The 26,269-nt window shown below is 42.1% G+C and overlaps 1 protein-coding gene across 3 annotated transcripts in view; it reads left to right on the top strand.

Moving 5' to 3' along the window:
* Positions 1-11,365: 11,365 nt before the first annotated feature.
* IPO7 (importin 7) overlaps positions 11,366-26,269 on the top strand; it is a 44,411-nt gene continuing 29,507 nt past the window's right edge. For 2 of the 3 annotated variants that reach the window (XM_048484037.1, XM_048484039.1), the window contains exons 1-4: positions 11,366-11,638; positions 20,757-20,838; positions 23,536-23,689; positions 24,871-25,029. In XM_048484037.1, the coding sequence (XP_048339994.1) occupies positions 11,555-11,638; positions 20,757-20,838; positions 23,536-23,689; positions 24,871-25,029 (479 nt within the window). In that variant the 5' untranslated portion in view covers positions 11,366-11,554. The remainder of the gene's footprint in view (positions 11,639-20,756; positions 20,839-23,535; positions 23,690-24,870; positions 25,030-26,269) is intronic. The other variant, XM_048484040.1, reaches the window with a different exon arrangement.

Below are 26,269 nucleotides of genomic sequence, written 5' to 3' on the forward strand. Positions count from 1 at the left end.
CGGCGCTTTCGTAATCCTCGCTCGCAACTCATTTACTCCTGAGGAACGATAAGCTTACAAGTCTTGTCTTGTAAATACGGAGAAAGAAAGAAAGAAAGAAAGAAAGAAAGAAAGAAAGAAAGAAAGAAAGACCCGGATATTTACTGTATTTATCCCGTGCGCATTTGAGGTTTTCATAATACAGGTTGAAGTTCTTTTTACAAAGTTTTGATTGCACTTGCAACTGAATATACACATCCATGTATCTAATTATGTATTCACAAACAGGGGCTTTAAACAAGAAAGTTTTTTCACTCCTAACAATTTAAATCTCTAGGATGTTGTGGTTTTTCCGGGTTGTATGGCCGTGTTCCAGTAGTATTTTCTCCTGACGTTTTACCTACATCTGTGGCTGGCATCTTCAGAGGATCTGATGGCAGTAAAGCAAGTGGAGTATATATACTTGTGAAATGCCCATGATTGGAGAAATAACCATTTGTATTTGTTAAAAGTGTTAAAGGTGCAGTTGGCAAGTGTAATTTGCATGTGTTAAGTGGAATTCCCCAATTTTAGTATTTGTATGTAACACATACTACTAGAACACAGCCATACAACCCGGAAAAACCACAACATCCTAGTGATTCCGGCTGTGAAAGCCTTCAACAATTCGCTCAAAGAAAGAGGAATCTATGAGAGGAAAGAATAGACGTCATAAACTCCTTAGCTGCCCCAAGGTTTTCTCGCATTCTCTTTTTCTTCATCTGGAAGTTGGTGTTTCTTGGGCTTGTGTGTTTTTAAGTTCTGCTTTTTACGCCCTCTAGTGGTCTTTTCCAGGTAACAGAAAATTAAATGGCTGATTTAAATGGAAATTTTTTCTCCTCTTGGTGAAATCAGGTGTGAAATCGATTGACCACTAGAGGGAGCAAAACACCTTTCTAAACTTAATAAAAAAAACCCAGAAATTTCAAGAAAAAGAATATGGAAAAGCCCACAAATTGAGTAAATATTTAATGTGTGTATGGTCAAAAATAGTTCTACACTCTTTCTCTTTTCCTCACAGCTTAAGCCAATTGTGTGACTAGCCTAAGGTCACATGGTAGGGTTGCCAGGTCACCAGACTGCAGGGCTGGGTTACCAAATCCAGGTTGGGAAACTCCTGGGGATTTGGGGATAAAGTTGAGGAGCGGGACAGACAGGGACCTCATCTGGATACAATACCATAGAGTCTGTCCTCTAAAGCATCCATTTTTTCTGGGGGAACTGAACTCTGCAGTCTGGATATGAGCTGTAATTCCAGGAGATCCCCAGGTATCATGTGTGGAGACTGGCATCCATATCACATAGTGTACTTCATGGCTAAGTAGGGATTTGAACACTGGTGCCACCAATCTTAGATCAACCCTCTAACAACAACACTTACATACGGGATATTCAGTACAAATCTCTAACAGCATCTCAGCAACCACAATAAATACTGGTTTATGAGGTACACTGGCTTGAAAATATGGGAGCATTTGTTTGGTTGAAGTAGGCTCCACAACAGCAGCTTCATCTCACTTTCCACATTTGGGAAATCAAATGTATCTCCTCTTCTCCATTCCCCCAACTATAGATGTACAGAGCCAAAAAAAATGGGTAAAGAGAGGAATATCTCCATCTCTTCCATTTCTTTTAATCTAAAGTGACTTCAAATCCATCTCAAGAGCCAATGGCCTGGTAAATGAGTATGTCCAAAAATAAAAGCAATGTTATGTATTTTATTAGGTCCAGGGAATTAATTCACAATCAGTGTTCATGTTCTCCAGAATTTTTCATCAGACTGTTTTTGCAAAAAGATGCTTAAGGGGTAGGAAGATCCTAGTTTATCATCTTATGGCCTTCCTGTGTGAAATGCTGAAAGAGCATGCTGATTTTCAATGTTCCTGTTGTCAAGTTGTACCTATGGCTTTCTATGTTAAAATGCATCCAGCTAAAAATACAAAAAACTGCAGTTGATCAAATGTCTCTTTAGCATCAAACTGAACACAGCAGTCCCTTCAAAGACATCCACTGTTTTGTCTTCTATATTTTTATAATAGTATGAGGAACATATCTATAGAAAAGAGACAAAAATGCATTTGACATAAAAGACTTGTACACTTGCCTTTAAGTATCAAAGAGAAGAGGAAGAACAAGTATGATAAAACAATTAAATTTCATGTGTCAGCTTTTGAGATTTAAACAAGAACACACTCATTTTCTAAGCAGTAGAAAATAGCTAGAACAGAACCACCATACCAGTGTAATATGCAGCTGTCAAAAGCCAGAACAGGTGATTTTAAACTGCAATTCTGAACATAATTACTAGGAGACAACTCCCATTGGACTCAGTGAGACTTGCTTCTTGAGTAAACATGACTAGGTTCGGTCTGCCACACTTCTCCCTTTAGGTCCAGTTCGCACCCACACACAATGGTTGATGAGAGCGTGTGAATGAATAGTTGGATTATTCCAGAGCAGACTCTTTTAAAACTGAAATCAATGTCAGGACTCCAAGCAGTTTTTTGTGCAAGTGGAAAACACTTTTACACATACAAGGGGAGTCCCTGTTGATCAACCTCTGTTGCTGTTGACCAACCTGTTGATCAGGCCTGCAAGGATCCCTTCATGCCCTGTCCTAATCATGAGTAGCTTTCAGGGGGCTACAGTGAGAAAGCAGTGGTAGGAAAGCCGCTGGCCCATGAGCAGAGTCTTGAGAATACAGCCCTATTTTGCCTGTAAGCTGTACATTTGCAGAGTTGATTATATTAATTAATCGATCAGCTTAAACAAATATACAGGGAAGCTATTGCAAGGAACTAATGCCTAGTAGCATTAAAAATAAAAGTAAAAAATCAAAGTTAAAAAATAAATACTACATAGCTGTACAGGGTAAATTGCTCAGCAGAAAAGCAAAATCCTAAGAGATGTATGAAACATACTAACATGATTTTAAAAGGGCAATTATGACATATGCTCAAAAACATATAAATGTCAGGTTAGAACCTTGTGGGGTCATCAGCACTGGCGTTCCTGCCTAGGGACATGGGGTACCCCTTGTCCCCCGGGCGCATCGATTGAGGTCACGTGGGGGCGCCAAAACATCCTCCTACAGAACGAGGGATTGAGCAAGCCCTAGAAAGCAGGCACTGAAGCAGCTGACTGCTCCCAGTGCCTGTCGTAGCCCCACCCACTCTGTACGGTGGCCTGGAGTGTCCAGGGGGCAGGGGAGAAGTCCCACTGGGCTCCCAGGAGCAAGACTGGGGAGCTCCGCCTCCCCTCCCTCTAACCCACCATGCCTTATTTGCCTTAAATTAAGTGTGGCATTTCTCAGAAGCCTTCTCCCCGGGGCAGGCACAGGAAAAGGCAAGCTGAGCAGGGAGCCCAGAAGCAGCAGCAGAACTGAAGATGATGCTGACGTTTGCTTGGTAAACCTTCAGATGCGGGGGGGGGGGGTGACTTGTGAGAGATTTACATGCTCAAAAGTTAATTCCCCATGCACTGGCTTGGAGCTGTTTCTCAGGCTAGCAGCCTACCTCACAGGGTTGGTGTGAGGACACAATTAGGAAAGTGGTGGGGAGAGAGCCATGCCTGTTTTGCTGGGGGTAGGAGGTGATTTCTGAGAGATGATGCTGACGTTTGCTTGGTAAACCTTCAGATGGGGGGTGACTTGTGAGAGATTTACATGCTTAAAAGTTAATTCCCACTTGCACTGGCTTGGAGCTGTTTCTCAGGCTAACAACCTACCTCATAGGGGTGGTGTGAGGACACAATTAGGAAAGAGAGTTGGTGGGGAGAAAGCCATGTATGTTTTCCTGGTGGTGGGAGGTGTTTTGTGAGCTGGTGCAAAAAATCATTGTTTGGTAATTGTGGGAGAGGGTGGTCGTCCATACCTGGGGTGGGGGTGGGGGGGCACCAAACTTAGATTTTGTCCCCGGGCTCCAGTTTGCCTAGATTCGCCCCTGGTCATCAGCAACATATGAACCCATACATACTCTGTTACAAAATCAGCATTGTTTATTAAGGATGGAGTCTTCTTTTTACACAATAGGACTCAACATAATAGGAGCAGCAGTGGCGTAGTGGTTAAGAGCAGGTGCATTCTAATCTGGAGGAACCAGGTTTGATTCCCCGCTCTGCTGCTTGAGCTGTGGAGGCTTATCTGGGGAATTTTACCATGATTGCTTTTGCTGAAGTGTTTCTGAGCTAGCTTCTCTCACAGTGCAGCCATACTTAAAATGTTTTTAAAAGATCTAGTAGCTGTGAGCCAGCTCTTTGCTCATGGGTAGATCCAGCTCTGTAGGCCTGGGTCTGGTTGTCTAGTCTATTGGTTCATCCACAGCAAGAGTGGGAGACAGGTAATGCTTATCAGCCCAATCAGTAACAGTGTCACTGGGCCTGGAGATCAAATGGTCACCACACCTTTTTATTCTTCACACTGTCAGCCTCAGAAAACTGGCCCCTTCAGGCTTCGAGCTCACCCACTGAAAGGGAGTCTTCAGCTCCATAACTGCCTCATGCACTTGCTTTTTTTAAAAAAATGTGGCCCTATCAACAAAGCAACAATTAAATGGATTAGCAAAGTGGCCATGAAATGTTTGGAGGAGGTGAGTGCAGAAAAACATTAAAGTAAAGGGAAGGATCAAAAACATTGTAGAAATGTTCTAAGCAACTTGTACAGTTTATCTGAGGAGATATAGCACAAAGTGGATTTTGTAAAATGAGAAAAGATATGATTTTCCAGTAGATTGAATAAGGTTGGATGCTTGGTTGACTGGCTGTCTTTAAAAAGTCACCAAGATAGCTACTTAACTAAATGATCTGCTGATGCTACAGTGTTCAAGATTTACATACAGGAGGTAAGCAGCATTCCCAGCAAATCACTCACAGTGCTCCCTGTTACATAGTTTTCCTGTACTTTAAAATGCCCTTCATGCCTTGTCTTTCTATTTTCTTCCTTATCATGTCATCTTTCCCCATCAGTTCCTTCCTCCTTGCATTATTATTGACTGTTCTAACTTCATTTGCATTGCCAGAAGGCGTGTTAGCATTGACTCATCACTTGCAGAAGACCAGCCTCTTCACCAGTTACATCAGATGATCAGGCTGAGCTATCCAAAGTGCAAGGATTGTGAAAGGACATTGCTCTGCAGCTTCTCAGAGCAATAGCTGGAAGCTGAGGTAGCGGGAACAATCTAGAACTCTATTTAACTTTTTTTTAACTTTAAGGATGAACTCATAAACATATTAAATTAATTTTAGCAGAAATAACTGACAAATTCTTGTTTAGAATTGCACCCGTTTCAACTACAGTGAAGTGGCATAATTCATATGAACTAGAACAGAAAAATGAGGATCCATCTCTGAATGATGGACTAGAAGATACAAAAGGCCTTCTGTAAAGTTCATCTTGTACATTTGATTAAATTAAGGTATTGGGAAATACTTGGAGATTATGTGAGACCTGAAGAGGGGAGAAAATACCCAGCAGTGTATATTGCCAGAGTTCACCCTCTAAAGCAGCCCCTCCAGGGGACTTACTGTAGTCTAGAGATAAGTTGTAATTCAGGTTATCTCCAGGACCCCCTGAGGGTTAGCAACTCTGTTAGGGAAAGTTAAATAAAACACACATGTTAGAAAACAGGAACTCTTGTGTAATTGTGGAACATCCCCTTGACTGAACTGGGTGCCCCTCCCTCAACCATCTCTCAGAGTACATTTATCCTGCCTGGCTGGTACCCAAAAACTAGGGAGTGAATTGTGGACTGCAGCCCACCTGCTGGCTTCCTCTTACTCTCTGTTCTCTCTTTCTTGTTCTGTCGTCCATCCCATTCTTCAAGACCTCCCTCTCACCCCTTTCCCGCCAGCTTTTCCTCTTTCCTTTTCCCCTTCCCTCCCCCAATTCCTGTCAGGGGCAGAGCGAGGGGAAACTGCGCCAGGAGCACATGCACCCCCTCCGGCAGTGCTGCCCATCCCCTCCATGCTCCCTCCACGGCTCCACCCGGGGTGTCACACACCCCTCAACCCATGGGTGCTGCACTACTGATCCCTGCTTTGACCTTCAGCCTCTCTCAACTGAGTAGAACCTGTCATCTTCACCAGGAATGACTTACAGACCTGGAGAGGGGCTCTTCCCCTGTGGGTATTGGCCACCTCCTCCTTGTACCCACTTCTGCCTCTCAGCTCTGGATGAGTAATTAGCTGATCTGAGTGGGAAAGCCATGCCACTCATCCCATGCTTCCCCACTGGCCTTCTACCTGCTTTTTAGTCAGTTCAGGTTGTATCTTGGTAGGTGGGGCATCTGTAGCCAGCAAGTACCTCTATGGATGTGGGATCCCCCACCAGTCTGCTACTGTTCCTCTTTTCCTCCCAGTAGGGTGTTTGATGTTGGAAGGGGAATGCCTGTCTTGGCTGGGTACATGTGGGGGTGATGGCTTGGTGGGGACATATGAGAAGGTCAGGAGAACAGACCCCAAATAGTAATGTATGTTGGAACCCATATTTTCACCCGAATGTATAAAATTGATAAATAATATAAAATAAAATTTCTTAACTCTAATTGAGCAGAATCTTCTGTGAAATTGCTCACCCTCTTTCTGCAGGCATATCTTCAATACTGCGGTTCCTCAGGCCTCAGAATTGGGGAAGACAAGATGCGGGCTGACCACAACATATAGCGCCACACTTGTACCAGCATTCTGCCTCCCACTCTGGGCTGACTCTGAAATCTGTATTTTATTTCCCTCCTTGGTCTTACTCCCACCTCCTTTGTCCTTGAGGAGCCAATCATCCATCCATCCCTATTTACCCAATAGCCCTTCCACCTAGGTTTGGCCTTGTTTCACCTGTTTCTCTGGTCCAGGTGTCCCCTTTGATTATTGCAGGCTGACTATTGTAAATTCTCATGTCTGCCTTGTGCAAACAGCCAATTCCCTGCCTTTTCCTCCCTCTGTGGACCAGGTAAGTATCCCAGCTCTGGGGCCTCATGGTATGGGATTGAATACAAGCTGGGAGTTGTGCCCAGACATCTAAATTCCCATTCTGAGATATGGTGAACGATTAGGGGCTTTAGTAGGTCAATTGCATCTTTGTCAGTTTCTGTTTAATTTTAAACGATGTTCCACTCTCCTCAACGTTTCATATATTTCATAGTAAAGCAATGGATGTGCCTTTGGATTTGGGGTTGAGTTGAGGTATTCTTTCTTTACCAACCAATATTTTTCTGCATGGTTGGATGCAAGACCAGCTCAATGGGTTCCACAGGCTACATGTTTCTAGAAGTTGGTGTTGAGCACAAGCAATTCTGGTTGGCTTTTCACATGTTTCTGTCCTCCACTTCTTCAGTACCATAAAGGGTTGTTTGTATGGTGAATCTTCTACCTTGTCTGTTGGTGACCTTGGTTTGTTCCACTACTGACAAGGCAGTGGTCTATCAGGCCTATTGCTAAAAGGAATAATTGTAAATCCCTTCAGATGCACTTGTGTAAACATACTATTGGATGTGTCCCACTTTTCTAAGCAGTGGGCAATTGCAGGTGTTAACATGTGTTGGTTCTGTATGATATTAATTTGTCTTAAGAGCTTAGGTTAGCAAGGTAAAATTTGTATTGCACCTAAGGGAAGGTATGGACAGTGCCAGAATAATATGGCTTTTTCAGCCTTAGGAAGCCATTAATGCTTCTGTGATGACAGTAGCTATTAAATCAGTCAATAACCTCTTCTCTGACCTATTTGCATATCTAGTAATACTCTTCACCGTAACAGAAAACATTCCCTGCCACATTTAATAAGACAAAAAGTTATGGATTAAAAATGAGTGTGGACAAGAAGAAGTAAGCAGCCACCAATACTGCCAGGAACGGAGGTGGCAGGGGACAATGCTTACTGAATATGGTGATTTAAGACTCCTGCTAAGTGACTTTAAAGCAGACATTGGAAAACTGATATCACTTCATTAATCCTATCCATTGCAATAAACATTTACTGAACAGTTGTTACTAAAAGTGATATCTTAAGATTCTACCTAAATGACTTTTCTATAAGTGAACTGAATGTAATGTTCTAGGCATAGGACATAACATAAACATTAGATATAGACACATACAAGAATATACTGTAAGTACATAAAATGCATCAAAATCCAAGTATAAACTATAAATCCCATCCTATCACCAGTTTAAATACACCCAGTATTCAACAGCGAAAACTTAAAACTACAATTTAGATAAAAATTCTTATTAAGTAGAAGATATAAACTCCTAATTTTAACAGACAAAAACATTAAAGAAGCCCTTTGAAAAGTTACATAAGGGACAAGTCAATAAATATTTAAAGTACTCATCGGAATGTGAACATTTAATAACAAACTGACACAGCAGTTCTTATATTTCCATAAAGAGAACAATATAATACATAATGCTCAACATCTTCAACTTGGTTATAGCTGCAGGGGCAAAACCTTGTTCCACAGGAAATGTATGAAATCTGCCAAAAAGATAGTCAGATGACTGTCAGATTTTGAAAAACTGGTATCCTTGGAACAAGTTCATCAGTTTTGTTGAATAAATTAAACTAAAAAGCTTTTAATTAGATTTTGAATAAATGTGCAATTCAATGTTACTGTTTTGAATTTTACTGCAATTATGGAATAATGAAGTCACAGAGTTGGAAGGCCATCTAGTCCAACCCCAAGACCAATGCAGGATCAGCCTAAAACATCCCTGACAAGTGTTTGACCAGCCACTGCTTGAAGAGCTAAAACTAAATCCATCAAAAACAAAGGTCCTGTGGCTGGGTTGGGGCATACCAGAGTGGGGATTTCAGCTGCCGCCAGTGTTGGGTGGTGAGGCTTAACATATGCCTCTTCTGCCCAAAGCCTGGGTGTGATCCTGGATTCCTCTCTATCTATGGAGGCCCAGGTCACAAATACAGTCAAATTGGCTTTTTTCCATCTTCTCCAGGCTGAGCAGTTGGCCCCTTATCTGCCTCGCACTGACCTTGCCATGGTGATCCATGCGATGGTCACCTCCAGACTAGATTATTGTAACTTGCTCTACGCTCCAGAAACTGCAGTTAGTCCAAAATGTGGCGGCAAGCATCCTCACTGGTACGCTGGTCAGAGAACACATAAACCGGTTCTCTACTACCTGCATTGGTTGCTGATTGAATTCCAGATTGTTTTCAAGGTTTTGGACTAACCTTAAGGCCTTGAGCAGTCTGGGACCATCATACTTGTGGGACCGCATTTCCCTGTACTGCCTACAGAAGACCCTTTGGTCCTCTGAGAGCAGTCTTCTGGTGATCCCTGGCTCCAAGGATATACGGCTAGCTTCCATCAAAGCCCAGGGTTTTACGCCCCTGGCTCCCACAAGGAGGAATGCACTATCCATAGATATTAGAGCTCTGCGATACATTGCAAAAATCCACAGAGTTTACAAAACCAAACTATTCTGTTGGGCATACAATTGAAGCCGAGATAAAATCATATGAAATCTATTGGCCCCAACATGTACACTCCTCATATACTCAAACAAAAATTATGAGATTGGGTAGTTGGGACTTACATTGGCAAATGATTTGGATTTAAACCACCATTGGGGGTTTCTTTATGATATGTTTTTAATTGTTGTTTATGCTAAGTGTTTTATCTAATTATTTAACGTGTGTTAGCCGCCCTGAGCCTGAATAAAGCTTGGGGAAGGAAGACTGCCGGTGAGGGGGAACTCACCACCTCCCTAACTGCTGCTGGACCACTCTTACTGCAATTTTCCCCCTAATACCCAGCTGTTGCCTTTCTGCCATTGTTGTAAGTTATAACCTCTTCTGCCAAGAGGAACAGCTTTCTTAGTGTGTCACGAAAACTACTTTTCTGAATAATGCTGTTATGGGGTAGGTGGCATTGGGGATGAGTTTATGCAACCAGGGGCAGTAGCCCAGAAATTTTTGCACACCACTGGTCTAGAAGCTCTAATAGGTGACAGTTTGGGAAGCAAGGACAAATTTTCCAAGGACTCACTCACCTCTAGGCCAAATTATATATATTCCTACCATTGAATATCATCTTACTAATGGCTATATAAATGGGTTACAGCTGAGTTACACTGAAAGGGGAAAAAGTTGGGTGAAAGGAAGTTTTGACAAGAGTTTAAAGGGACTGCAAGAAGGAAGGAAGGTGTCAAAGGGTAGATGACACCAACTATAAAGAGAAGATGAAACTGGCAGCCCCATTGTCATGTTTTAACATATTTGTGTACACAGTCCAACCATTTAATAGACATTTTGCTAGTGAAAATGCCATTGAAATCAACTACATATTAACTTATGTACAATGGGTAATTTTCTTATGGATTTTACAGACCCAGAGATTTTAATCTCAAATCTGAAGGTGGTCAAACTATAGCACTTTACGCAATGGTGGGATTCAGCCTATTTGCACCTTTTCGGTAGAACTGGTAGCTAAATTTTTTGTCTAGTTCAGAGAATGGGTGCAACCCCACCACTGAGTCCTTTCGGAACCGGTTGTTAAATTATTTGAATCCTACCACTGACTTTACTAAGTTGTCTCACAGTTTTGGTGGCAAACTACAGGAACTCTCTGCAATGGCTATTGCGGGTTTTCCAGGTTGTGTGATCATGGTCTGGTAATTTTTGCTCCTAATTTTTGCTGCATCTATGTCTGGCATCTTCAGAGGCATCTTATGGTTTCTCTCTGTAGCATAGTGTGAAGTGATTATGTGGTGGGGGTGGTGAGGCTGAGGCGATGCAGGTGAAACATTGGGAGCAAAAACTACCAGACCACTGCCACACAGCCCAGAAAACCAGGAACAGCCTGTTGATTCTAGCCATGAAACTGTTCAACATTACAGACTCTGTATTATTTGCTGCACAGTCCAGCGATGAATGTTTCTTTCCTGTTTTAATTACAGTATTTCTTTGCATGAGGCCAGAAGTCAGGACCATGTGCTGATGCTGACTGTGAGGTTATAGCAGTGGACCTTTGGGCAGGCGGAAGGGAAGTAAGTATTTAAAGATAGCTGCCCCATTTTCTGCCACTCCCTGCCTATTTTACACATGCAGCCTTAGTGTAAAGAGTAAATGAAAGTCACAGACAGACACAGAGAGATTAACATTGTGACATACGCTTTTCTTCTCGCTCTCTAAACAGGTGTTGTTCTCTTTCCAGAACCTAGTTGCAGTTTTAACGTTAACACTAACCAACACCCAATAAGCAACACAAGAAGCGCCACTTGAATCACTAAGGAGCCTGAGAACAGGCATCCGAGGCCATGCTCTGCGCGCCCTCCCTTGAGATGGACTACAATTCCCGTGATGCCTTTCAGCGGAGGCCAGAGTAGAGCGGAAGGCGTCGGCCTCCCAGCGGCGGCGGCGGCGGCAGCGAAGAGTAGCTCTATACGGGGCCTTGGCGCCTCTCTCCCTCTTTCGCGCCGCTGGCTGCCGCTGTGGGACGGCGGGTCCATGTGCGCATCGAGCGGCGCTGCTGCCTCTGCTCTTGCCCGCGTCGCCTAAGCCAGACTGCCGCGGCCCTGACCCCCGGCCATGGACCCCAACACCATCATCGAGGCCCTGCGGGGCACAATGGATCCGGCGCTGCGGGAGGCAGCCGAGAGGCAGCTCAACGAGGTGAGGGCGAAGGCGGCTGCGCGGCCCGGCCCGGCCCGGCGGCTCGGCACCCGGTACAGCCCCCATGACAAGGGCGGCCGCTGGTGGCGATATCCGGCCCCGAGCCTACTAAGGGGGTCGAGGAGACAGCGCTTGGTTGTGGGGGGCCGGGGGCAGCCATGTGGGGCTGGGGGGAGGACACGTGTGCTGGGAGGGGAGCGGAGGCGAAGGAAGGGACCAGCATGAAGGGAACGAGGGAGGTCACCTCCAGGCTTGCAAAGCGCTTTGGAGAGGCGAGGGCAGGTGGCAGGAAGTGGGACTCTCGGTTTACAGACAGGCGCCCGCTTAGGGACAGGGCTGGGGGCCGGCAGGGAGCCTCCGGCCGCGTGGAGTTTCCCTCTGGAAAGGGAAACGTGGGCAGGAAGAGGGAAGTAGGAGGCGGCGGCGGCGTGCAAGGGAGGCCTCGCTAGGTAGGGGTGGAGGGGGCGGAAGAGAAGGCCTTGACAATGGCTGATACCCCTGTCAGCCCTCCTTCCCGCTCCCTCGAGCATTGTGTTCAGCTTCAGCCACATGAGAGGAAGGGCGGCAGGCAGGCGGAGCAGGGGCTGAAGTGGTTTTGCCATCCCACCGCCGAGTTCGGTCATGTTTTAAGGACAGGGACGCTTGTGAATGATACGGGGGGAGTCTAAAACTGCCCTTTTCGAAAAACGGATGGCTAAAATATCCCAAAGCGGTAGGCTAGGATGTTGTTAGTCCTTATATGGGCACAAGTTTTTAGATTAGCTAGCTAAAGTAAAAGGAGCTGCTGGAAGAGATGAGGAGAGATTTGTGGATCTGAGGACTTATTGTAACTCATTTTTTAGTTTCAAAGTTCATAATCGCAGCACGAAGTTTTACTACAGTCTGCTAGGGAATGGCTGGTTGCAGAACTTTGTGACTCTAGAAGCTGCTTATACCGTAGTTTGTTTTCCTTTATGTTCTATTTCCTTTTAAAACTTAAACATTCCTCAGCGGGCTTTGGAGAGATGATCTCTTATGAATAAAAGCAAGGCATCCCTGAAGTCTGCGTTTAAATATTATGTTGTCTTATCGAGGGATGGTCTGCTTCTCAGAGTGAAAAGTTTTAATAGAAGACTGTCACCATATAATTAAACGTTTTGAGTGCTTAAAGCTACAGTATTTTTATTTAGAATTATAGGAAGTTCATCTAGAATCCTTACATTGAAAAGTTTGCTGTTTTGAGGCAGATACCATGCAATTGTATCCTGAAAGCTGTGGTGCAATGGAAAATACAATGACAGATGAAGGGTCACTCCCTGGTTTATGTGACTTCCTCAAAATGCAAACATGTATGCAGTGCATTTCACTTATTTATTGTTTGTCTTACCTATGTGTTTATACAGGCACTGCAGTTGAGGAATAATAAGCCAACTGTGAGAGCTCTGTTTTAAATATTAGATAGGAGAGTGACATTTCAAACTTCTTTGAGGAAATAAATTGTAATTGAGACCTGTTTGACCCATTAATTTATACCAGTTGTGCTGTTAAATTTACATCCATCTAGGAACATACTTTTTACCTAATACAATAAAAACTGGCCGAGCTCTCTTTGTGTTCTTTTTGAATGATCACTTATAGCTTTATTTAGGCTGACACAATGGTATTGGTAACACACTTAGGCCATGGCTCAGTGTTAGGGTATGTAATTTATACAAAGAAAGTTCCAGGCTTAATCCCTGACAACTCTTGCCAAAGAAGATCTTGGGTGCCAGAGTTGGAGGGCTGCAGCCCAGCACAGGATACAATACTGGATTTTGGATGAATAAGTAATTCAACATTGTGTGTTAGTTTCATATGAAGGGCTGTAAAGTTTGGGTTAGCATTTTGTACTGTCAGAGGGAAAAGAGCCTGCATTGTGTGTTTAGATACTTGGGTTTGCTATATCATCTGAGTTGGAATGAATTAGGGTACTTTCATATAAAATAGGTTATTACTTGGTGTTTGTGGTGTCTGGAAACAGGAAAGTAGAATAGTGAGTCATCAACATATAAGTGAGTCAGTAGAGCTCACAACAACTTTGGAACTCAGAAAATGCAATAAGTGACATAATTGGAAGGGGAATATCCCGGTTGCCAAATCCAGGCTGGAGGTCGGATTTGTTAGCAGATCATGGAGTGATGGTGTAATTATAAATAACCCAAGTTTTAAAATACTTTAGAAGCCTGTAAGAGAAGTTAAACAAGGCTGGAGGCTGTCTCCCAGCTCAAACATTGCTGATGCTCAGTTACCCCATGATCAGTTTTCAGTGGGAGGGAGGGTCTCCTTCCATCCCAGACATCCCTGGTGTTGACTGTCTGTCATCTCCAGTTACCATCGTCTTTCCATTCAGCCATGAGAAGGGAAACCAGAGAGAAGTGGTGCCAAGCCAAACCACCACTCCTTTTTCCTTCTAATGGTGCATCTTTCACCCCTTCTCATCCCATTGCCCCAAATTTTCTTCCTCCATTCTTTCTCTCTCTGCTCTTGCAGTGCTGCTGCTGGAGAGGTAGTGATGGCAGACCTGGACACAGGTGCAGTTCCTTTGCTTTGACACTGAAAAGGTAGTAAATGGTGGGCCTGGCAGCTGTGGCAATGCCACCAATGACAGTCATACCTCCTTCTCTTGACCACAGTTCTGCCACTGGAAACCTGTTCTCCCCCCGCGCCTGAAGTTCTACCTCAGTAGCAATGAGGAGGCTACTGGTAGGTGTTCCTCAGTCGCACATTATTGTTGCCTCTCCAGCCCACAGAGTTGCTGCTGAGGAGTCAGCAATGTTATCCTGCACAAGCATAAACAAAAGACCTCTCTTTTGAGATTTTTTTTAGAACCCTGCCTTAATGATTTTAAATGTTTCTGCAAACCTGGGGGGTCCCCCAAGTTGGGAGAAAAATCTACTTTCTGTCAACGTGGCTGTAAATCTGTTGATTTAAGTATTTACAGAAGGGGGCCAGGTTAACAATTGCATATATTCATAGTATTTAAGGCATTCTACAGATACATGGTGTAAGATGTTACATATCTTTCGAAACCTGTAGCTCATTTTTGCCTGTCAAACATGTTTATAGCAGAACTATTAAAAGTGAAAATGATAACAGTTGATATCCTTTTTCTGGGCATTTTGTATAGCATCACTGTATTATTCCCATCTGTTATCTACAGTTTTAGTACAAAACAGCATATCTGTGAAACTGTTATATAGCCATGTTTGTGAAACTTGTTTTGTTTGTTGAAACTGAATGCTAGTGAAAAGATGTAGTTTAATTAAATTGCTTCTCGGTTCTTCCAACCTACAAAAAGTATTTTAGAGTATTCTATTATAGAGCTTATTTAACGTGATTTCAGAATTTATCTTATGAATTTGTCTATTGCATTAGCCTAAAATTGGACTATCCCAGAGTGAACATGGTAGTCTTCTGTCTGAGTTGATAAATGTAGATGAACAATGTGCGTTAATCTTGAGAGGTGGTAGCAGATTTTCTCTTTTCAGTTTGTGTATGCAGTTAACAATTAAATAGTTCAACATAGTTCTTGAGTGATCTTTGACAGGAAATATTTCTGTGAAATGTTTTCAGTTGCTGACCGTACAGCATATGTGGACTAGTGGTGAGAACAGATGATGAGACTACATTTCTAACATAGAAGTCATAGCTATGGCCTAGCATATGGGTTCCCAGCCTTTTTGAGTCTGGGAACCCCTTTCAAATTCCAATACAGTGTGATGGATGCATCCACAAAATGACTGCCATAGGAGGTGGAGCCAGCCACAAAATGGCTGCTGAGGTTTACCTTCTGCTGTGCTGGCAGCTGATGTGAAAACAGTGTTTTGAAAATTCTGAATGGCCAATCACACCTCCAATGGCTAATCAGAAGGCAAAAGCTCCACATACTTTCTTTTTTTAATAATAGTTTTTATTAATTTTTTTACATCTTAACAATTACACAAACTAATACAAAGGAAACAAAAAAAGAAAAAAGTGGTGCTCCAGCCACCCTAAAGTACAACCAGAAAAAAGACAAAATAGCAAATGTAAGAACTTATACCTACAAACAATTAGTTTATACTTCCCACCCAAACACTGCTGTCAAAATTATTCAGATTCTTTTTAACTTGTTTACAAAAATGAAAATCTCAAGTCCAACATCAAATCTTTTTTATCTCAACCTTTCTTAAATCATTAAAGTAAGCAGTATCCACATTATATAAAGAACACAGTTAATCTTCCTAACTTATTATCCTAACATTTAGGACTACATTTAACATTACTTCTAAACCCCTTTAATTTCTCCCTATCTCTCTTCTCATCCTCTGTATTTTATATTTCTATCACATCTTTGATTATCCTTTAAAAATTCAATTAAACTTTAAAGGACTTGACATGAGATCTTATTCAAAGACAAACTTTATTTAGACTGACTGTCCATTTTCAGAAAACACTTTTCATCTTGAAGATCTCTTTAGCAACTATTACAGAAGTTATTATCTGCTGTTTCTTGTACACAAAGAACACACCTTCCCACTTGAGCCAAGAGAATCTTATCTGGCATTACTTTAAGATGTCCACCAAAAAGCATATGATTTTCTTTTCTGTAGAACTTTTAAAGTTGTCTCTCTCATTACAGATGTCTGTATATTCTATCTTGATTGTTGGTTTCCTGTTCACTCTATCATTTCCTTGGAGGAGAAATAGATGACATTTTCTCCACACAATCCTTTTGTCTTTGGAGACTCTACATTTTTTCAATCCTTGGCACCAAGTCTTCTTTATTCACTTTTATATAGTTGGCTGAGGAAATCTTTATCAAATTTTCTTTTAATGGACCTTTGTCCTTTGGAACCTTCCTCAGCCATAGAGTTCTTTCTTTAATGAAAAAACTTTAATGAAAAAACTTCCTCATTAGTTTTTTTCAGATGTTCTTCCAATTGTACAATCTTTTAAAAATCAATTTTCATTTCCTACATTCCTTTAATGAACTCTGACATCATTGTTGGTAAATTCTTATTAACACTGTCTTTCCAGGAGTTCACTTCTGATTCAAGACTCTGTAGATTGGTGGTTATCATTTTCAAATTGTTTAACATCTCTGTTAATTCCATGATTGACCCCTTGCGTGTATTTGCCATTTTCACCCAGTAGGTGTGACTGCTTCCACAGCTTACTGTATTTTTTATTTATTTATTTATTAGTTCCACTTGTTATACCAACCACCCCTGAAGGGCTCTGTAGTTTACCAAGTCTTTACATAGACACCAGTCACTTCTGTTCCTTCCCCTTTCTGGTTGGTGACATATTGTTCTTTTCTGGTCTATATTTTGGCAGTCTGCCAGCTGGGAGGGAGATATATTCAGAAGTATTTCTAAAATACTTGGTCAGTACCAGCAGATATGTTGATGGATACCATAGTGCCCACTGCCACCACGATGGGGACTCCTAATCTAGTATGTAATGCAGAATCAAAAAGCTGTATGTTACGTCTTTTAATGTCAATGAAGAAAAACAGACTGCAGTATGCACCTGTTAGTCTATTAGATACAGTATGAAAGTCCCATCTTCTTCCTGATGCCAAAGCTTTAGAAGAGTGCCTCTTTCCTCCAGAATTTGTTTAATTAATGCTTCTTATAAACTTTTTAAAATAATGTGTGATACATGTTTCTCTTTCCTTCTGAAATTATTACAGTATATTTCTTGGATATGACATGCGTAGATACCCAATATCACCAAGGCAGGGAAACCACTCTCTGATCCACCTTGTCAGATTTTTCCTGCCTTTTTTCACCTCAGAGACTGAGGTGCTTCAGGAATGGTGACAAGAAGCACTTTCCACTAGCCCTATTTATACTCCCAGAAAATGAAGGAAGCCCATTATTTAAAAAATTTCCTTGGCAAACACCTCTTATAAGGCACACCAAAATAATAGTACTGAGGCAGAGATGTAAAACTTAAACAGATTAAAAGATTTCTTTAACAAGAGAAGAGATGGAAATAGGAGATTAATAACTCAGAGAAAGGAATCCGTAAGGCAGTGGAAATATATATTTGCAACAGAAATCTTTGGCAGAGAAGCAGTATTTGTTTTCGGGAATAGGCTCAAATAAGTCTGGTTCAGTTTCAGTAAGTTTAGATGTTCTTCATATGATATAGTTACTTAGATGGTAAAGTTCCTTATATAAAATGTGACTCTAATTGATTACTTTACACACACACAGGGTCCTCTTAGGCTTGGTACATTAATGTCTGCACCCTCACCTAGCTCAAAATAAACATCAAATGCTCTCTTCAAAGGAAAACAAAAGCAAAACCCAATACCCCAGCTAATTGGTATTTAGGATTCTTCTTATCCCTAACTGGTTATTTCTAGAGATATCCCTGACTCTTCAGCTTGAGCCCCTCAATAGCCCAACCAACAGTACACTCCAGTCTGTGTATTATATGCTTAAAAACAGCACACACAGGGCTATCACCACATTAGGGCAAGACAGAATCTCACACTGACTGCCCCTGCTTTTCTCAGAGAGGCAGTGCTTTGTCACAGCAAAAGCCAAAATAGCTAAAATCTTTACTTTAGAAACTTCAGCCTCGACGCTTCTCAGATGGTTCACTCAGGAATTAGCCTCCTACCCCTCTGCATCATCTAGCTATTTGGCCAGTTGAAGTGCAGGATGCCACAGCCAATCAGGCCTCTATGCCTCACTCTGAGTGTAAACAATAATGGCTCCTGACAGACCTGCACTTATTAAAACACTTTTCTCTGCAGTCTGTCACAACATGCTAATTTAAATTAATGTAATTGATGTATAGCAGGGGTGGCCAACCTATGGCACCCCAGATGTTCATGGACTACAATTCCCATCAGTCCTGCCAGCATGGCCAATTGGCCATGCTGGCAGGGGCTGATGGGAATTGTAGTCCATGAACATCTGGGGTGCCATAGGTTGGCCACCCCTGAATAGAGTAGGTATGACGTGAACAGAAGATTTTCACAAGGAAGATGGATCCCATAATCGGTCTTCAGTTTGTGAACTGTTATACACCAATAGGTTGCCACCTTATAACACCCCAGAAAAACAAGCATTTCTACAGTTTCCCCATTTCTTATTGATTGATGAAGAATACACAAGAGTACAAAGAAGAAGGAGCTATGCATAAATATGCTTAAATTTAAAATTCTGGGCACTTCAGCAGCTGAAATGAACGTGCTGGTTAGTTTACACGAGATAAAAAGGTGATGAACATCAAATGTAACCCACCCTGGGGTGCATTTGAAGGATGAGGTAGAAATCAACTTAATAGTAAAGGAAAAAGGAAATAGTAAAAGGAAATAGTAAAGGAAAAAGAAGAGTAAAGAGGGGAAACAAAGGTGGGTCCCATGATGAAGGATATGTTGACAGTTGGGCCCTGGCTCTGAAAAGACTTCTGCATTCATGTGTGCTTTTTCTACGGCAGATTCACTTGGCATAATTTGCTTTGTCTTGTAGTTGCCCAGCTATGCCCATGCCTTCATTAATGTTTAGTATTGGCAAACTGTGATCTGCCTTTTATCCATGATGTATTGCATTTTGCTTTTGTCTGTCTTTGGTTGCTGTTCTAGATAGTATTAATGACAGCATAAAATTATAACATCATAATTATGTTGTAAGAGCCAGTGTGGCATAGTGGTTAAGATCAGCAGACTCCTCCACATGAAACCTGCTGGGTAATCTTGGACCGGTCACAGTTCATTCAGAACTCTCAACCCATATGAAGCCAGGCAATGGCACTGTGACAGCACTTTCTACCAGACTGGATTTGATTTAAATCACGATTTAAATCACTATACCTTGTCTCACAAAAAGATAGAACCTCAGTGTTGAATTAATTTGCAGGTACTTCTTGGACCTTCTTTGTACTGAAAGAAGGTGGTAGGTGTCTTGTGACAAGGAAAAAATGACAAAATTGGAAGGTTTGAGTTTTGAAAAACCAATGGGTGGAGAAGAATCCCTAGGTAACCCCAACAGAATGCAAATAAAACCTCTGTCATAACCCAAGGGATACCAGAGATACAGGTGTTTTTACCTGCCACTTTGGGAAAAACCGGGGTCTGAATTTTAAAAGAAGATTAGTGGGAAATAATCCTCAGGGGCCATTGAGCAAAATGCAGTAAAACCACTGTGAATAGCCCTAGCCCAACAGATTCTGGAGACACAGGTGGTTTTATCAACGGTGGCCATTTTAATACTGCTACTTTTTTTCTACAGCAGAAGCAAGTTACTTTTACTTCTGCTGAACAATTCAGAACTGCATTTTTATCTTTTGGTGGGAGAGAGTATAGTGAGTAAGACTTGATTTAAATCATGTTTTTTTAACATAAAGACTCATTCTTGTTGGTATATCCTTAACATTTGCAGCCAGATGGTTAAATTTTTAAAAGGAAAAATAACTTCAGAGTAGTTTTACAGTTATGTCAAAAATTTGATTTGGTTTTACTATTAGAAATACATAGATAAATAATTAAATTATTGTCGAAGGCTTTCACGGCTGGATTCAACTGGTTCTGGTGGGTTTTCTGGGCTATGTGGCCGTGGTCTGGTGGATATTGTTCCTAATGTTTCGCCTGCATCTGTGGCTGGCATCTTCAGAGGTGTCAAAGCCTCCCTGATGCAATGTTCAAACCACAGTAAAAAAAAAGCGTTGCATCAACCGCTTTTATGTGCATAAACGTGCATGATATACAAGTGCATAAAGTGCAATAACAAAGTGCAATAATAAAATTTTTGACAGCACTATGTGTGCAGTCTTTTCTCACAGAACTCTTAACAATTCTTAAAGTGATAGCCTCTGTCATGAACTGCAAGTCCATACAGTGCTTGAATTCTGTCGAAACAATCTTCAATTGAAAGCAGGTATACAAGTCTATTCACTATTAGAGAATCTCGCAAACCCGTCTGCACAGGATGAACGGAATGCGCGTTTCTAGCCGTTTTCAATCAATCTTCATCAGATAGGATTCTCATAATAGCAGCCATATTTGGGGTAAATTATTTTTGGTGAATCAATCACATCCATGCATATCCCCACAAGAGCTTGCATAACACCTGGTAATTTTGTGTCCTTCTGTTCACAGGCTCACAAATTGGTGAACTTCGTTTCTACTCTTCTCCAAATCACTATGTCGGAGCAACTTGATTTACCAGTGAGACAGGCAGGTAATGTTGGTGTTTGTTCTCTGAGAATATATTTACATATAGCTTTTTATTTAATATTATGTAATTGAACAAAGCATGCAGCAGAAGCTGGAGCTTAAAAAAAAAGAAATGTATGTAGCAAATCCCTTATGAATAGAACTAGTGTGGTCTCAAAAATGGAGCAGAATAATTTTACAGTAGTGTGAGTTATTTTGATTTTTGTGTACAAAAATTGTCTTTAGTTATGTTTATAATTACATGATAATTCTAAGTTAATAATCAGAATTTCCTGACAAAACAAGGAATGGCATCAGAAATAATGTGCCAGCTAGAAATGAGATTATGGAAGACACCCGACTTTTCACGCTATGATTTCTGAGAAGTGTTTGTTACTGGTCCAGCTGGTGGAATACCAACAGATTTGGTATCTTGTCACATATGAAGACATATTTGTTGGATCCACAGTACCATCAACAGAGTTCTGATTATGGAATGGAATATCTGTTGCTATTTTTTCACCCCACTACTCTAAAGTCAGTGCAGAAGGAAATGCTGTATAGACTGAAGTAAAGTGGTGCTCATGGAAGTGAACTTCCCTTTCATAGGGTTAGTGGACCCCTGATTACTGAATGCCTTGAGATTTTGGATTAGGATTGAAAATAAAAGTCAGAACTCCAAAGTAGGCTCAGAGAAGAGAATTAAGATGAATCATTTGGTATTTTAAAGAGACTTTTTTGAGGAGCATCTGGTTACAGGAATATAGTCAGAGCGATATGCATTTCTTCAGAAACTTCCACAGTCAGTTCTGGTACCCATTTCTGGCATTCACATGATAATGCCCTGACAGAGCAATGTATACTTCAGAAAATAAGAGAATGGGTTCAAGGAATAAGTGGAGAAAATAATTAGGGATGCAATTTTGATGGTTTTTAAGACACTCAACAATAGCTGTGGCTCGGAGGACGGTCCAAAGAAGAGTCCTGGGCAGTGGGTCAAAGTGGGCAATTCAGCAATAATTCCAGGCAATATACCAAAAAGAAGGTGAGACTTAGTCTGATCAGTATGTCAGAACCAAGGGTGCATAGATGGGAAACAGAGTTATAGGTATCAGAAAACAAGCACTGATTTTCATGGGCTTGCCTGGTGATGGAGAGGAGTTGGAGGAAATCAAACTTGGTGCTTCTAATTGGTGTAGGAAAGAATATGGTGGATTGCAAGGCTTATTGATTCTCCAACTGGAGAAAGAGAGGAGAGGTTGTGAATAGGAAAAAGTTGCTGTTGGCCTGTTGGAATGACAACAAAGGAATTTAGGCTGTCTGAAGATAGTGAAGTCAGCTACTGCCTAGCTGAGATTCCTTGATTTGGTCAAAGTATACAATGGAACATACATATGCCTCTCTCTCTATATATATATTTATTTATTATATTTTTAGACTGCCCTCCCCAGTAGGCTCAGGGCGGTGTACATCATAATGTAATATATAAAATAAAACATAAAACAGTAATTCAGTCTGTAAGTTAAAACAATCAATATGGCGACAGTTCTCTCCCCCCAACCCCATCCACGGCGAGCCTGGATGACAAGCCTGGCGGAACAGGTCCCTTTTTACAGGCCCTGTGGAAACTTTGAAGGTCCCGCATGGCCCTGGTCTCCTTAGGGAGCCTGTTCCACCAGGTAGGGGCCAATATGGAGTTGGTTCTGAGTCTTCTAAATTATTCTGGAAGTATCTATGCCAAAGACTCTTTCTTGATGATCCAACCATTATCTCAAGGCGTCTCACATAACTTCTGCCAATTCAGAGATTTCTGTTAAGTCTGGCAGATCATTCTGGATCTGGGAAGACATTTGGGGCAAGTGCTAGCCAAAACAAGGAGTGATATCAACAAAACGGACACATACTGGTCTTGGCAATATTATCCATCGCATTTGTATTTCACCATGTGGGGTGGATTTCTGAAGCGTCAAAATCAACAATGTGAAATTACTAGGACAGGGGTAGGGAACCTTTAACACTCAAAGAGCCATTTGGACCCGTTTTCCATGGGAAAAGAAAACACTTGGAGCTGCAAATAATTTTTGACATTTAAAATAAAGATAACACTGTATATATTGGGCTTTTTTTAACCTTTTACTCAGCTTATTCTGAGAAGCACATGGATGCGTCCGCCCTGCTGCCTGCAGGGTGGGCAAGGATGGCGCCAGCAGCTCAGCCTCGCCGACCACTGGGAAAGCGCCCGCCCCATTCAAACGGGGCGGGCAAGAGGGGAAGCCGGCGGCTCGGCCTTGCCGGCTGCCAGGAAAGTGCCCACCCCGCTCCAACGGGGCGGGCGAGAGGGGAAGCCCGCGGCGCAGCCCAGCCGGCCTTGGGCAGTTGGTGCACCTGCCCTGCTGCCTGCAGGGCGGGTAAGGATGGGGCCAGCGGCTCGGCTCGTGGAGCCGCAGTGCAAGGGCAGAAGAGCCGCATGCGGCTCTCGAACCGCAGGTTCCCTACCCCTGTACTAGGAAAAAAACCTTCACAAAAAGGGAGCAGAACAGTTGGTGTTTGAAATAGTATCTTCTATGAAAATGACGGAGTGTGACAGTTTTCCAGGAATAAATTGAGAAGTTTCATTAGTGTGCCATTGTTTGCTATTCATGTAAAGAATCTGATCAGTAATTACATTTATCATGTATACATATCTTTTGTCTATGTTAATGTTAAGAAATTCTCTTGATAGGTGTTATCTACTTGAAGAATATGATAACTCAGTATTGGCCTGATCGTGATACTGCACCAGGGGACATTCCACCTTACTCAATACCTGAAGAAGATAGACACTGTATTCGTGAGAATATTGTAGAAGCCATTATTCACTCTCCTGAGCTAATCCGGTATGCTTGTTTGAATTACAGTCGCTAAATGTATTCTTTCCATTAGGAAGAACTCATTAGGTTAGGTTTTCATTGCCATTAGAATTTAACATGATTTGTATAATTGAAAGCATAAGATCTGTGTAGCTGGAGAAAATGACAAGTGATTGCTCTCAGACCTCAAGGGATTTGTGTATCTTGCTTGGCATTGTAGAGCATTTTGGACTATTGGTGTTTCCATTGTAAGGAATCCATTTGTTACTTCTTGCTCCCAAAAATCAAGGGTGCACCGTGGCGCCAGCACCATTTAAAATCTGCCTTTCTACTCAGCATTTTGCACAGGACACTCACAGGACCAGGGCTTAAGATCATGTCCAGAGACAACTACCCTCTCTCCTTTTTGGTAACATTTGGCTTGATGGTGAATGTATTCTGGTGAATTTGAAAACTTACACAGTGTTTTGGTTAATCGTAATAAAAGAATGGCTTGCATCTGAGCTCAACCAAGACTCCAGAGCCAAGATATTTACTTGGTGCATGGCTGTCAGAGGGAAGGAGAAATGGAGAAGATCTGCCAGGGCAGCAACTAAGGGGAGCCTTCTCCTGGTGCTAAGGAACAGGCTGCTTGCTTAAGACAGCTGCCCTAGATAATCACTTGGAGGTGGGCAGCAGCTGATTAAAGAGTGCCACCTGACTCAGACCTGAGGAAACAAGAAAGGCCAGGCTGGGCCCAGGTTCAGGGACAATTGAGTTAATGGGGAAGATTGGCTGAGTGGCACTTTGCAGGTAAAGGATGTGGAACAAACCCAGGAGGGAGAAGTCAATGGAGGGCCTCACAGTCAGGACAAAGAGGAAAGAGGTAGCACAATGCCAGGCAGTGAGGTTGAGTGCTTCTCCAGGGAGGAAGCCAGCATCCTACTAGCCTCCAAATCTGAGGTCTGAGAGGAACTAGCGTAGAGAACATGATGGAAGAGATGGTGGGGATGAACTGTAAAAAGCTCACAAAGTATTGTGTGGATTGCAATTTTTGTGATGCTAAGGAGAAAGAGGTAGCTCTGTCAAAATTCAAATGCTAACCTTCTTGTATAAACAAATACTTGAAATTTTCTTAATTGTTGCAACCCCCTCCTTTATTTCAAATACTGCTTCTCAACACATGGAAGAAATAGCAAAACATGTAACACACACGTTTTGTCTTCCAGAGTACAACTTACAACTTGCATTCATCATATTATCAAGCATGATTATCCCAATCGTTGGACTGCAGTCGTGGAGAAAATTGGTTTTTATCTTCAGTCTGATAATAGTGCTTGTTGGCTTGGAATTCTTCTTTGTCTTTATCAGCTTGTAAAGAACTATGAGTAAGTTCCCTTCTTGCAGTATACTCATAGAAAAGCCAAGCAGGGATGTACTACACTAGTATCTTATGCAGCTAGTTTCTAAACAATAGTCTGGGTGAGTCACTCATGCCATGATGATTGCATGGGAGTTTGTGAGTGCAGAAAAAGCTCCTATCAAGATGTGTGCAATTGCATTATTTCAAAATGTGTGGAATTCACAACTGCTGCCCAGGTCTCTGCATCCACTGTTCTAACTTCTACCATTCTTTTTCCAGCTTTAGAAACTTAGTTGTGTAGGGGTTTTTTAAGTACATAATTGGTGGCCTGGATGTCAAAGATGGTTGTGCTGCTGAAGCTAGACACATATTGTTCTGAGAAAAATCTGTTTAGGAGTCTTCTGTATGTTGCTCTGAATTGGAGGAAGAGTGGGCCATAGAGTGAATAATGAAGAAGAAGAAGAGTTTGGATTTATATCCTCCCTTTCTCTCCTGCAGGAGACTCAAAGGGGCTTACAATCTCCTTGCCCTTGCCCCCTCACAACAAACACCCTGTGAGGTAGGTGGGGCTGAGAGAGCTCAGAAGAACTGTGACTAGCCCAAGGTCACCCAGCTGGCATGTCTGGGAGTGTACAGGCTAATCTGAATTCCCCAGATAAGCCTCCACAGCTCAGGCGGCAGAGCTGGGAATCAAACCCGGTTCCTCCAGATTAGATACACAAGCTCTTAACCTCTTACGCCACTGCTGCAATTTACATTAGAAATATTGCACTCCTTTTTAAAGTTGTCCTTTTTCTACTGTGAAGAGGATCAAGGACCACTCAGAGTTCGAAAAAGTTTTAGGTAATGATTTCCAAAGTGGTGCCTTTGGGTGACATGGTGCCCATTGACATATTTTTCTGGGGCCCATCAAGAGTTTGCATAAAGGGGGTGGGGCAAATGGGGTTTTGCTCACTAGAACTTTTGATTGCCCAGTGGAAGTCTGATTGGCTGTGCTGACTTTTTAAAAATTGCATTGGCTGCAATGGCCACTGCAGCACAAGGATCTTTGAAGAGAATAGTTTTAACAAATATGTTCATTTTAAAAGGTCTTCTCTTAAGCAGAACTTCTACCTGAAATGTTGAGTAGTTATGGTACAGTTATGTATAACCTCACTCCCTTGCATTCTATGGTTGACTTTGTGCAAAGGTGCCTGCATTCTCAAACAAGTCGGGAGACCCATGGTCTTAGATCTTGCTTCATCATATCTCACCCTAATTTCCAG

Source organism: Sphaerodactylus townsendi, linkage group LG02 (assembly GCF_021028975.2).
Source record: "Sphaerodactylus townsendi isolate TG3544 linkage group LG02, MPM_Stown_v2.3, whole genome shotgun sequence".
Lineage (NCBI taxonomy): Eukaryota > Metazoa > Chordata > Lepidosauria > Squamata > Sphaerodactylidae > Sphaerodactylus > Sphaerodactylus townsendi.